General features: G+C 31.6%; 1 protein-coding gene across 1 annotated transcript; it reads left to right on the top strand.

Annotated features, from left to right (window-relative positions):
- The first annotated feature begins 944 nt into the window (after window positions 1-944).
- Window positions 945-11,832, top strand: LOC137639364 (probable glutamate receptor). Its single transcript, XM_068371640.1, has 9 exons — window positions 945-1,090; window positions 1,290-1,380; window positions 1,920-2,078; window positions 3,167-3,314; window positions 4,013-4,230; window positions 6,375-6,503; window positions 8,094-8,221; window positions 8,717-8,877; window positions 11,774-11,832. The coding sequence occupies exons 1-9, from the start codon at window positions 945-947 to the stop codon at window positions 11,830-11,832; spliced, it is 1,239 nt and encodes a 412-aa protein (XP_068227741.1).
- The last annotated feature ends 3,168 nt before the right edge of the window (window positions 11,833-15,000 follow it).

Genomic DNA, 15,000 nt, shown 5'->3' on the forward strand with positions numbered 1-15,000 from the left:
CAGCTTTAGCTTTTATAGTCTAACTTGTGGTGGCCTGCTGGTAAGGTCCTTGACTGGTGATCTCTAGACTGCGGTTCGAGCCCTGCTCAAACTCGTTAGTCCCTTTGGTTGCTGCAACCTCACCATCCCTATGAGTTAGAGATGGATGGGGGGCTTGGGGAAGCCTATTGGTCTACCTGCTGAGTCTTCAGCAGCTATTACCTGGCCCTTCCTGGTCCTAGCTTGGGTGGAGAGTTAGCTTGGGCGCTGTTCATATGTATATATGGTCAGTCTCAAGGGCATTGTCCTATTGCTAGAGCAGTCTCATTGTGACTTACCTCTGCCATTCTTGAGCGGCCTTTGAAACCTTAAAGTAATTTCCTAATGAAATAAATAAAGAAATTCTACTACAGTAGCATTTAATCTCTTTATTAATTTATTTGTTAAGTAGAACAAGATCCTGAAAGAAAGGGAACCCAAGGATAGTTTTACAAATTAAAGGGGAAAACTGAACTATTATAGGCAATATTCTTTCTTGTTTAAAACGCTGATTTTTTAGGATTTATGTAAAAGGAAAAAAGTATTCAATTTGCGGCTGAGCTTGTAATTGGAATAAAAAAATGTTTAACTAATAACGACATTATTATATATTTTTGTTATATAGGAGAGATGGTAACACTTAGCCTATATTACTGAATTAAATTAGAATTTATATATCTGCTTTTTAATATCCTAAAAATTAGCAACGTTGTCTTACGACATTCATGGACAAATAAAATAACGCTTTAGCTTATATTACTGCATTAGATAAGAAGTTATATACCTTTTTTATATCCTAGAAATTAGCAACGTTGTCTTAAGACAAAAATGGATAAAGAAAATCTACCTAGGTGCTCCATCCATGCTTTATCCGTAGCTTAAACTTAAACTTATTTCATTTCCGAGTTTCAGATCAAAATACTCTGATGGCTCTCGGGGGAAGACATCTTATCGTAGCCGCAGAAAAGTGGAGCCCTTGGGTTATCTTCAAGGAAGAACCGGATGGGTCTCTACTTAAATCGGGGATCGTCATTGATATGTTCAATACAATCGCTGAAAAGATGAACTTCACGTAAGATTTCAGTTAATATCATTAACGAACAATAGAGCTATATAATCTGTCTTTCTAATTCCAACATAGGCCTACTATCGATTGTTGAAATTATCAAATTATATTAGAATCATTAATTTATTTCAAATAGATAACTTGTACTTATTCTCTCTCTCTCTCTCTCTCTCTCTCTCTCTCTCTCTCTCTCTCTCTCTCTCAGTTATTCTGTGAAGAGGCCACCTGACGTGGAATGGGGAAGAGAACTGCCTAATGGATCCTTCACTGGCATGATAGGAATGTGTCAAAGAAACGTAAATATAACATATTTTATCTATGAAATCTATCAATACCATATGCAACAGAATGTAAACTATATATATATATATATATATATATATATATTTATACATACATATATATATATATATATATATATTCGTATATACATACTGTATATATACACACATATATATATATATATATATATATATATATATATGTATATATATATATATATATATATATATATATATATATATATATATATATATATATATATATAAGGAGTGTGTCAATAAGCGTGAACTTCTCTCGTTTTCGTGTTTTTATAGTTTAATTCTCGGGAAATTAGCTTTCTGAAGTACATAACCACATCATCAAATATATCCACAGTATAAATTATTTTCAATACGCTTTGTTTAAGTCAAGAGGCACCATATATTTCTGTTTTCTTATGATTACTTTTATCTTAATCTAAAAAACAATTATTCTATTGTTTATAAGAAAATTGATATAGTCCATATTTCTATACATAGCCTTGAAAACATTTCCAATTCTATTTTATCTAAAGGAAGTTGACGTTGCTCTCGGACCTTTTGTAATGTCGTGGGACCGTTATCAGGCCGCGGATTACTCTACAACCATTTACTTTGATCAATATGGAATATTATTACCCCGACCTCGCCATGAGATAGATTTATCTGGTATTGCCAAACCTCTAGCTTGGCAGGTAAGTTATGAAGTCCATAATGTCATGTCTTATGACTTGAGAAACGAGGACGTTCGTCACTTTTTCAATAATCTGTAACATATGTTGGATTTGGATTACTTTGTCTTAGCTACATTTCCAATTAGAGAAAAGTACTTCAATTCTCCTTATTATTCTTTATTTGCTCAAATCTCTCTCTCTCTCTCTCTCTCTCTCTCTCTCTCTCTCTGCGGTGGAAAGCTTTTGGTAAACAAAATGAGATTATGAAACGTAAAATGCCCCTTTCTCTAGGAAGAAAAGTTTTTTCATCAGATAGTTCCACTAGTATTAACTTAAGCTCTCTCTCTCTCTCTCTCTCTCTCTCTCTCTCTCTCTCTCATGATTCCGCAAGAGAATAAGCATGGGCTGGAGAGCTTTTGGTAAACAAAATGAGATTATGGAATGTAAAATGCCCCTTTCTCTAAGAAGAAAAGTTTTTTCATCAGATAGTTCCACCAGTATTAACTTATGCTCTCTCTCTCTCTCTCTCTCTCTCTCTCTCTCTCTCTCTCTCTCTCTCTCTCTCTCTCTCATGATTCCGCAAGAGAATAAGCATGGGCTGGAAAGCTTTTAGTAAACGAAATGAGATTATGAAAAGTAAAATGCCACTTTCTCTAATAAGGAAAGTATTTAATCGGATAGTCCCGCCGGCTCTCTCTCTCTCTCTCTCTCTCTCTCTCTCTCTCTCTCTCTCTCTCTCTCTCTCTCTCTCTCTCAAAACTTAGTAATCAACTTCTTGATAAAAAAGAACACTGAATAAAACAAGGAAAGATGGAAGGTAACGAGCATTATCCTCCAAATAGAATTCGTATTGCAGGCGGAAATTAACCTTATATATTACATAATCCAGTTTACCATTTGTTCAGCAATTCTAAAGGAGAATAATAAATAATTGCATAATCACTGGAATAACAGCTGTATGTGTTGCTAATTGATATAGACTTTTAAGGTCTTTTCCTTTCTTTAACATTGTAGCTATGATTCTCTTTAACCTATTGCTTTACCAATTGATTTCTATACTTCATTTGTAAGTGCTCAATTATGACTAATTATGATTGATTTATCGTCAGGTGTGGCTCACTTTGGCCGTTGCAATCTGCGTCAGCATTGTCATTGGTTTTTTCATGAATTTTGCCATCCAAAAGATACGCAGAGGATATCCTTCATCATCAGATGAAATTAATTCTTCTTGGATCTCCAAAGTGATGCTCACTGAAAGTAAGATAACAATAGATTTAAGGAATAATTGCTTTATTTATTTATTTTTGTTTTTTTGCTTTTGCATTTAAGATGGAATGGACAATGGAGGAATAATTATCACAAGTATCGCATTATATACACTGCCATTTGGATGATATACAGTCAGAGGTGTAGCCAGGCCCGGGTGCTAGGGCCCACCCCACCCCACCCCACCTCTCTCTCTCTATCTCTCTCTCTCTCTCTCTCTCTCTCTCTCTCTCTCTCTCTCTCTCTCTCTCTCTCTCTCGTGTGTAGAAATTTAAAAATTAAACAAATATGACAATAATTTCAATGGAATAGAATTTTCATTTATATTTCAAAATTTTTACTTTATTATTAATTAGAGCCTTCTTATATTTTAATATTGTGAATTCACGTCCCATTTTCGAATCTCCCTCTAATTCCTACCTAGGGAAGTTGTGGTGGACAACACACTTTAAAAATTTCTGGCTACGCCTCTGTATACAGTCCGAGTTCAAGTATTTTTTTGAGATTCCCCTCATGCAGTTTTTGGACAAGAAGAATATAAAAGTAAAACGTACAAGACAATTTCATGCTGTATTCCATCATTGTTAAAGCTTTGATTACTAACATATTGATAAAGATAATGGATGCACTTCCATATATGAAGTAAAGATGAATTAAAAAATTAAAAGCTTCTCTAATTCAATTTTCAGCTGTATATCCACTGCCAAAATCTTTCTCCAGTCGTCTCTATATCATAACATGGATGATCGTCGGCTTTATCCTTCAAGCAGCTTACAGTGGAGTCCTAATATCCCTCATAGCGGTTCCTAAGGTCACAATTCCTGTAGATTCTTTGCAAGATCTCATTTCATACGGGAAGTTCCCGTGGATCATTGAAGTGGGGTCTTACCTGCATAACACATTTCAGGTGGGTTTTGATTTGATTTTTGTGTGTGTGTAAAGGCCACGGGATGTACAACCTAGTGATCTTTTCAGTTCAATATCAGTGGAAATCTGTGTTATCATTATTATAACCCTAGTTGGAAAAGTGGGATGCTATGAGCCAAAGGGCTCCAACAGAGGAAATAGCCCACTTTAGAAAGGAAATATGGAAACATAAAATAGTGTGTCTGAGTGTACCGTTAAGCAAGAGGTCTCTAACCCAAGACGGTGGAAGACCATGGTGCAGACACTATGGTACTACCCAAGACTAGAGAACAATGGTATAGTGTCCTTCTCCTAAAGGAGCTGCTTACCATAGCAAAAGTCTCTTCTACTCTTATAAAATAGAAAGAAGGCACTGATGAATTACAGTGCAATAGTTAACCCCTTGATTAAAGAAGAATTGAAAGGATAGGGAAGTAATTAGTGTGAGCTTAATTGATAAGATAGCTATAGACTGGTCATTTAGAAAAAGCGATGCTGGGCGTTACACAGAACAGAAGCAGAAAGAGAAAGATAAATCTTGCTTGTCAAAGGGAAGGGGAGCAGGCTTGTGAACCGAATAGTTCGAGGACTACCGATTTCTCCAGAGTACGTTTAAGAGGCAAAAAAAAAAAAAAAAATAAAATAGATAAATAGTAAATAAATAAATAAATAAATAAAGGTGAGGACTATAATTGGTATCATCTGGGGCTTTCTATCAAACCATATGCAGTAGATCAGAAATGGAGTAAAATCTTAATCATGGATGGACCGGTTGATGAAATCTTCAATGAATGCGCCGAATGAAATAAAAGCCATCGCATAGAGACACCATTGTTTGCATATTATTTACTTAGCAATATATCAGCTTTAGACCATTTAATTTCTTTAAGTTAAGTTTATAGCAACCTGACCATCGGAAATAGTGATGAAAGTGCGGTCTATGATATTGTAATAACTGAACACTTTTATGGAAAGATAAAGATATGAAAGTACTGTAAAAACAGCATTTTAGGCATTTGAATTGATCTAGTTTTTGCATCCCTATTTAGATAGACTACCGAGGTCAAAATAAAAGTGTCGGTTTTAGGACAATTCAAGAATTATTGTGATCAAAATCGAAAGGAAGTTTGAAAAATAAAATTAAATAACCTTATAGGATCATATCACAAAAAATGTCAGAATGAATTCGATATTAAAAGGTATTTGTGGCTTGTTTATATAAATCCTTTTGTAAGCACTTATATGCAACAACAACAACAACACCTTAAACGACAACAATAACAATAACAACAAAGGCCTCAGACATGTCCTTATTTATGTCTTGAGCTTCGTTAGTTTTTATCACCAAGTTAACCACTGCGGATTGGTGATGGTGGAAGACTTTATCCTGATCGCTCACACAAACCAAACTAGTATGGGTGGCCCTGACTAATAAAACTTTGCTGATCGCGGTGATAAACAGACTCTTTTACCACACTAAGGTATCAGCACTCAGGAAGGGATATATATATATATATATATATATATATATATATATATATATGCATATATATATACATATATATATGTGTATATATATATATATACATATATATATATATATATATATATATATATATATATATATACATAAATCAGCACTCAGGAAGGGATATATATATATATATATATATATATATATATATATATATTTATATATTTATAATTCATATACGTATATATATATATATATATATATATATATATATATATATATATGCATATATATACATATATATATGTATATATATATGTATATATATATAATTGTATATATATACGAATAAATTATCTATCTATATATATATATATATATATATATATATATATATACATACATACATATATACGTATATATATATATGTATATATATACATATATATATACATATATATATGTATATATATGTATATATATACATACATATATATATATATATATATATATATATATATATATATATATATATATATATATATATATGTATGTATGTATATACAGCATAGAAGATCGCATTTACGTATGCAACCACTAAGAATATAAAATTATGAACACACCCAAGTATTAATCTATATTTCAAAACACCAACGAACTATCATTTCCAGAGAGCTGAAAGCGGACTATACAAGGAGGTCCTTCACGGGGTGACCATCGTGGACGACTTTTATTCCCTTCGCGAATGGGTCAAGAAAGAGCAAGTCGCTGTGCTCGTTCCAATCACCAACATGAAGAAGGTTTTTATGTATTTAAGCTTATTAAATGATAGAAATTACATTATATCTAATTAATGAAAATATTTTCAATTATACATGAGAAAAAAATAAAATAGTATCTATTAAGGAGTGTGTGTATATTAATTCGTATTCACACACTTCATGAATGTGGATGTACGTGTTGTTTTACCACACAAACACACACACAAACACACACACACACACACACACACATATATATATATATGTATATATATATATATATATATATATATATATATATATATATATATATATATATATACATATATATATATATATATATATATATATATACATTTATATATTTATACATATATATATATATATATATATATATATATATATATATATATATTATATATATATATATGTGTGTGTGTGTGTGTGTGCATGTGTTTATTTGTTTTTTATAGGAATTCAGAAGTATCACCCATCTGGTTTCCATCACGATTTTGTACCGTGATATTTTTTATCACATGTTCTGTTCCATTGACTTTTTATTGGTTATGCTGTCGGTTGCCTAGGATATCTAGTCGCAGTTTTTGTATAGCAAAGTATTGACTTTAGCCAAAGCGGCTTAACTTCCGTAAACAAATATTTAGTGTTGTTATAAACTTTTTTTATCGTCAGACGAATTAATTTCTTGCTTCGAGGATGGGCAAATTCAACTTTCCTCCATTATTTGTAAATCAGATTAATGAAGAGCAATAAAATCAATCTGATACTCAAGTTCAAGTTCCCTAGATTAATCATGATTGAAAAAAGCCACAAATGGTCTCGAATCTTGCTAATCACTATCTGGGAATTTCAGTACATAAATAATTGATTTTTATTTTTTTTTTTGTCTGAAAAATCAGCGCGAGTTCCAAAGCTATATTTTGCTAATGATCATCTTCCAAGTCCGTTTTTACTTAGGAATGATTTTTAAAAAATGGCAAAATAGATAGAGTAGATAATTCCAATTAGTTTATAGGAAAAAAAGAAGAAATCCAGAAACATACATACATACATACATATTAAGAGTAGGGCTCTTTTTCATTCTTTTTCCCAATAGTAGTTTTTAGTTCATCTTTTAGCCATAGGTTTGCATTCATGTATATCTTAGATTTTCTTAAGGAATCTCTTTCAATAATGTCACTTAATTTTTCATTCACAATCCTGACAGTAATCCAAGGGGATTCATTCATTGCATTCTGAATAAAGTTACTTCCAGTATCAAATATTATCTAGAACTTGTTTGGCAATGAAAACTATAGTATTAGTAATAGTATTAGTATTAGTATGTGTTGTTGTTGTTGTTGTTATTAGGCTAAGCTACAACCCTTGTTGGAAAAACAGGATGCTATAAGCCCAAGGGCTCCAACAAGGAAAAATAGTCCAGAGAGGAAATTAAACAAGGAAATAAATAAACTACAAGAGCAGTAATGAACAATTGAAATAGATTATTTGAAGAACAGTAACACCATTAAAATAGATCTTTCATATATAAACTATATAAAGAAACAAATGGATAAAGTCCTATATTTTAGTAATTTCCCTAATTAATCATAATTTTTTCCTCTTTCTCAGGTTATAAGTGACGATTACAGCGCAACCGGTAAATGTAACTTTTACATTGCTAGAGAGGCAATTCTTTCGGCTCCCTTCGCTCTGGCTTTCCCTAAAGGCAGTGCACTTACTCCCATTTTTGATAAATGGTTAATATCTAAACGTTCTCTCTCTCTCTCTCTCTCTCTCTCTCTCTCTCTCTCTCTCTCTCTCTCTCTCTCTCTCTCTCTCTCTCTCTCTCAAATTCTTATATGTACAAACACACAACACAACTCCTCAGGCTTACTTCTGTCTTTGACAAATGGTTAATATTTAAACGTTCTCTCTCTCTCTCTCTCTCTCTCTCTCTCTCTCTCTCTCTCTCTCTCTCTCTCTCTCTCTCTCTCTCTCTCTGAAATTCTTACATGCATAAGCACACAACTCCTCAAATGCAATTTTCACACCCTCTTTCATATTTGATCATTGTGAAATTTTGATGTTTTATTTTACCAAAGTAATGAAATTAAGAATACGAAGGGATTAGACATTTCCTCACTGTTGCTGGTAGAGTTTACCGTCCAATAGAATTACCTTCAAATCTTTGTTGATTAAAGACTTCTAAACTATATTATCCATTCCAAGACCTAATCCTGACCTCTTCACAGGTTAAGTCTGTTGAAAGAATCAGGAGAAATCAGTCATAGTATCCTTGGAGAGACGACAAATGCCACGGCCTGTCTAGTGAGGCCAGGGAAGGAAGCTGGCAAAGGATACACGCCCTTTTCTCTTATGGATTTATCGGGGATCTTTCTTCTCTCCTTTGTTGGTAAGATTGTACGATTATCCTTCTCCCTTGAATAAGTTTGAGTATTTTCAGTTACACCTGCTAATTCAGGCCCAAAAGTTTCAACAGGTGATCTGAAGGCAGTTATTCTGTCAAGCTTTGAACGCTTAGGTTGTCGTTCTAGCTTAAGGCAGTATTTTTAACAGTTTGGTTTAACAAGCAGTTTTTTTAACAGTTCGTTTAAACAAGTACACATTATGTAAATTAATTCGTTCGGTTCATCAGTCTCCAATTTTTGGTGTTCATCCTTTATCATAAATCTTCTAAATATCAGCCCCATTGTTGTTGACTTAATTTTGACTATAGGTAATTCTTTTTAGTGAGGCAGATTTGCATCGACTCACAGGGGTGCCCTTTTAGCTCGGAAAAGTTTCCTAACATATGATTGGTCGGAAGTATTTTTGTCCGGCCAATCAACTATTGGGAAACTTTTCTGAGCTAAAGGGGCTCCCATGTGAGTCGGTGTAATTCTGCCTCAATAAAAAGAATTGACTATAGTTTCATGTTCATTTGTTAACTCTATGTGTTGTCATATACCTTACTCCTACATAGGGGTAAAATGCTCTCTTCCGTAAGAAAATTAGCCTTTCATGACGAAAAGATAACTTCTACATTCCATAAACCTAAGTTATATAATTGTTTGATCAATGTAAAGGACAGAAGCGCCAGTGTGTTTTATGAAAGAACGGTCAATAGATCGTTTACTACAAGTTACCTTTTTTACTATCTTAATTACTCATGTAGGCACGAGTGGATTTTTTACTCAAATGTCCTAAGAACCTAGCTTAATGAACCTTTCTATATTCAGTGACCAAACGGAACAATGGCATGTTAAATCTACAAATTGGTTTGCATAGCGAGCCGTAACTTTTTTTTATTAATCTTCGTATTTATTGGTATCTCGATTGATGCATTCAATCCCTTCCTTGTTCCATTTTCTTAACTATATAACACCGTTTCTCATCCATGGTAATTTTATTGGTGGTAGAATATTCCAAACGTGTATAGACAATAATATTGTTTAAACAAATTGTGTAACTAATAATCAGAATCTTTCAGTCTCGACTATGGTGTACCTATTAACGCATTTTAATAAAGTGGGACTCTTTTTGCATTGGCAATTAATGGCACACTTGCTCAAATTCCACAAGGAGTACTAAATAGCCTTTAAGTGAACAACTTTGCAATAGACTAAACTTCAAATAATCTTCGCCACTTGCAAAAAAAAAAATAAATAAAATAAATAGATTCAATAACGGTGCTCAAAAATACAGGATAAAAATTAAGCAATACTGTTCTGCAGAAGTAGTAAATAGAATCAGAACCAAGGTGTAAATTTCGTATAGGGTAACACTCAAATCCAATTCCAAGATAAGGTAGAATCTTGGGGACTAATTTTCGATAAAGGTTTGAAAGCCGCTCATGAATGGCAAGACGAAGGACAGTGACAATAACCTAGCTAGAAATATAACTATATTCTGAGTCATCATAAACAACATATCATCATCATCTCCTCCTACGCCTATTGACACAAAGGGCCTCAAACAACATATCTTTGGAATATATTCACAAGTAAAGGACCTCACTATGTTATAACTGATGGTTCCATATCTAGGATGGGTGTTAGCTGTGCTGCAATATTCTTAGACATTATAAAACAAGTCGGTTCTTATTACCTAGAGAAGCATCAGTATTTACATCTGAACTATCAGCGATTATGATAAGAATTGAAATGATTAAATCAATGGATGATAAGGTATATCTTAAGCTTGTTGTTTAATTATGATTTGAGAAATTCAATAGAAGCCCTAAAAAGTTAAACACATAAGAACCAACTGGTATTACAAATTAGAGAGCTTCTTGGCTAATTATATTCTCAAAGGGGTAAATATTGACATATGTTGGATTCCTTCCTATGCTGGAGCTGTAGGTAATGCAAAAGCAGATTAGATTAACTACACTACAATTGACAATCTATTTCTCGTTAAGGATTATGTAACCACAATAAAGCATTTTATTCAAGCAAAATGACAAACTATGTTGAGTAATGAACAAGAAAGTAATAAAATTGAAGCAAATTAAACCAATTACATCTCCAAGGGAATAATCAGATCAGAGGGATAAAAGGACGAAAGTAACTTTTATCAAGATTGAGTATTGATCATAAGAAATTGACCCTTGTATTTTTAATGTGCCCTCCTCATGAAGCAGCTCTCAGGTGCAGTGAGTGTGACACTTATAACCATACGACACAATATTTCCTCTGTTTATTTCCATTTTAACATTTTTATGGAACAGATTTATCAAATAATATTTAAATACTCTATTTATAGCAAACTTTCACCCATAATTTATTTGCTTTATCGCTTATATTTATTAATTTGTATTACAATATATCCATACGAATTTATTCGGACCAGCCCTGGATAATATCCCCCTTTTGTTTATAATGACTTGAGACTTTCAACTGTCGGAATTGAATTCATTAATCAATCTTCTTTAGCCCATACGATATATATATATATATATATATATATATATATATATATATATATATATATATGTATGTATGTATATATATACATATATATACATATATATAATATATAAGTATGTACATATATATATATATATATATATATATATATATATATATGCGTAAGTTTCTGTTTTTATATACATATCCATATCCTTTTTCTACAGACGAGGACACGATGGGTTTCATGAAAATCACTGTTATTTGGAATTAATGCATTTTCTGAAATTCTAAACCTTCTAGTTACTTTTCACTGGAAACGCTACTTCTCTTTTACTGATTCATAATTGTTCTCCTCTCTATTACTTTAAAAAATACATGTGGTCTTGTATTTTCCTGCAGGTACTACGATCAGCCTTATCGCTCTATTGCTGGAAATGATTATCAGTAAGGCTGGATAATGCTTCTATAAACCAACTGACTTCTGGACAGGCTAAGAAATAATCATAGAATGAAACTGATGAGGATATTGTTGTTCCCTGCTTCAACAAATCTAGATTAATGCTTTGTCAGTATAACTAAATCAATTAAGAGTTAAATTCACTATCATTGCCACAAAGAAAGTGGTTTGTCATAAAATTAATGCAAGATTCTACTATATACAAGATTTTAAATATGAGGCAAAACTGTGGAAATGTCTCGTATATCAATTGAAAGCTGAATTGTGTAGATTTTGTTTTTGGTGTAGTTTATGCTTGGAAAAAATAAACATCTTCATTCACTGTGTTTAATTACCACCTTCTGTAATTAGTGTCAACACATTACAGACTATCTATAATGAATAAGTTCGCCCATTTTTCATCGTGTATATAAACGTGTGCGTGCGTGTACAAATACTTTATATATATATATATATATATATATATATATATATATATATATATATAGGCCTATATAAATACATGTATATATATATATATATATATATATATATATATATATATATATATATATATATATATATATATATATATATGTGTGTGTGTGTGTGTATACATATACATTACATATATGTAAATATATATATATATATATATATATATATATATATATATATGTGTGTGTGTGTATATATATATATATATACATATATATATATGTATATATATATATATATATATATATATATATATATATATAAAATTGGGTGTGCATAAAATGTATTAAAAGTATATACTTAACTAAATATTTATATTATAATATATATATATATATATATATATATGTATTATGTATATATATGTATATATACATATATATATATATATATATATATATATATATATATATATATATATATATATATATATATAATATTGCGTGTGCGTAAAATGTATTAAAAGTGTATGCATAACTAAATATTTATATATATATATATATATATATATATATATATATATATACTGTATATATATATATACATATATATATATATATATATATATATATATATATATATATATATATATATATACTGTATATATATATATATGTATATATATATATATATATATATATATATATATATATATATATGTATATATATATGTGTGTGTGTTTTTATGTGTGTAATACATATGTATACACATATATATACATATATATACTGTATTTACATATATACTGTATATGCACATATACAGACATATATATATATATATATATATATATATATATATATATATATATATATATATATGTGTGTGTATGTATATACACACCTATTTCATAATCTAACCCTCTAGAAAAACTAATAAGTACCTTTTGAGCCCTTATTTGTCCATTATTTGTCCATAAACTACGATAAAAGGAAACAAACATTTCCCGGGTCTGGTGTTTTTTTTTTTTTTTTTATTCAAACCTGTTCTAAAAAATCAAAGGGGTAATTTTCTTTGATAAGAATTAAAACATCTTCACAAAATGCATTGTTTCTAACCCTTTTTAACCTAACCTAATTTAAGTTATCCATTGTAACCACTCATCTCAAATTAAGAAAGTGTAATTTGCAAACTAGAGGGGCTAATTTTGTATCAGACTTTGATCGGTGTATCAAGAGACACGATATATGGAAAATAAAATTATCAGCAAAAGGATAGCTACTTCAAAGATTCTTTAGAGAAGAGATTAATAATTACCACATCCTTAGAATTATGAAAATGGAAGGTTCCGTAACGAATAAAGCTATTACAAAAATGTGTTTATTTCTATAAACTAGTCTCTAGCACGAATAGAATTGTTTCTTCCTGGTAGATGTGTGTTACATACTGTAACGCACGCGAACTATAACTTCAAGTTCGTGTTACATCGAATTGCATATAATTATTGACAACAAATGAAGCCATTTCTAGTCCACTGCAGGACAAAGGCCTCATACATGTCTTCATCACCACGCTGCCCAATGCGGATTAACAGTAGTTGGAGATTTTTTTCTGATCGCTCACAGCAGGGTCACCAATACTAGGTTGTATTGGTGACCCTGACTAGTTCAACTATGCTAATCAGGGTGATACACAAAACCTTTTACAACGTTAAGGTATCCTCACTCAGAAAGGGATTACAGAGAACAGTCATCTCGAAATAGCCTGGACAAAGGTGTTAGTTTCTTCTTCTTCTTTGCATCTTTTCCCACCTTTATGTTGGATCGATGTTTCTGGACAGCGTTCTCCATCTACCTCTGTCCCACACTTCACCACCGGTTAATCCCTTTGATCAAAGGTCATCCTTGATACAGTCCATCCACCTTCGCTTTGGTCTCCTTCTCCTTCTTCCCTGTACCTCCATTTCCATCATTCTCCTCCCAATATATTGTTCATCTCTTCCCATTACATGACCATACCACCTCAGTCTACTTTCTTGGATCTTACATGATAGTTTTCTAACTCCTGTGGTACCCCTAATTACCTCATTCCGTATCTTATCTCTTCTTGTCACCCCACACATCCACCTCGACATTCTCATCTCTGCCACATCCATCTTCTTCTCTTCGGACAAAGGTGTTAATTTAAGGATGTTTATTATAGGGCGTTTCTTAGCAGTGGATAATGACTTAGTTTAGGCATGTAAGCTGGGAGTGGTCATCTTTACCTTAACTGTTGTACAGGCAATAGTGAATTTATTGTAATGACAAGATTTTATTTGCGATAAAATCTACAATCGTTGGGTAAGATCTAGACATGCTGAGTTACTGCGATCACTATTTTCAAGTATGTTTGAATATCTATAACTTTAGAAGCAATTATCTAAATTCAGAATCAATGATATGTAATTCATTAACTTATTTCTAAATAACATATCTATTGTTGCTCAAACAGGAATTAGACTAACAAACGGAATTGTTTGATTATTGTAGGAATGTGTCAATACCAATAAAATATTCAATTCCCCAGGGCAAAATAAAGGCTGCATTTACATTATTCCTTGTGTTGGGCGCAATAAATATTTGGGTCAAACTGGACAACTTGATAACCGGAAGGAAAAATATGTGCATGACATGTCAATTGCTCTTTTTTTTTTTCTTGAGAGTGATCTGAACCATTATTTAGACTAGGAAATCTCCTGAGGCCATTTTA

This window comes from Palaemon carinicauda, chromosome 4 (assembly GCF_036898095.1).
Source record: "Palaemon carinicauda isolate YSFRI2023 chromosome 4, ASM3689809v2, whole genome shotgun sequence".
Classification (NCBI taxonomy): Eukaryota; Metazoa; Arthropoda; class Malacostraca; order Decapoda; family Palaemonidae; genus Palaemon; species Palaemon carinicauda.

Excerpts from the sequence above, each read along its gene's own strand:
- LOC137639364 (XM_068371640.1), top strand. The coding sequence starts at position 945 with ATGGCTCTCGGGGGAAGACATCTTATCGTAGCCGCAGAAAAGTGGAGC. Across the intron at positions 1,091-1,289 it reads GCTGAAAAGATGAACTTCAC|TTATTCTGTGAAGAGGCCAC; the intron begins GTAAGATTTCAG and ends TCTCTCTCTCAG. Across the intron at positions 8,222-8,716 it reads ACTCCCATTTTTGATAAATG|GTTAAGTCTGTTGAAAGAAT; the intron begins GTTAATATCTAA and ends ACCTCTTCACAG.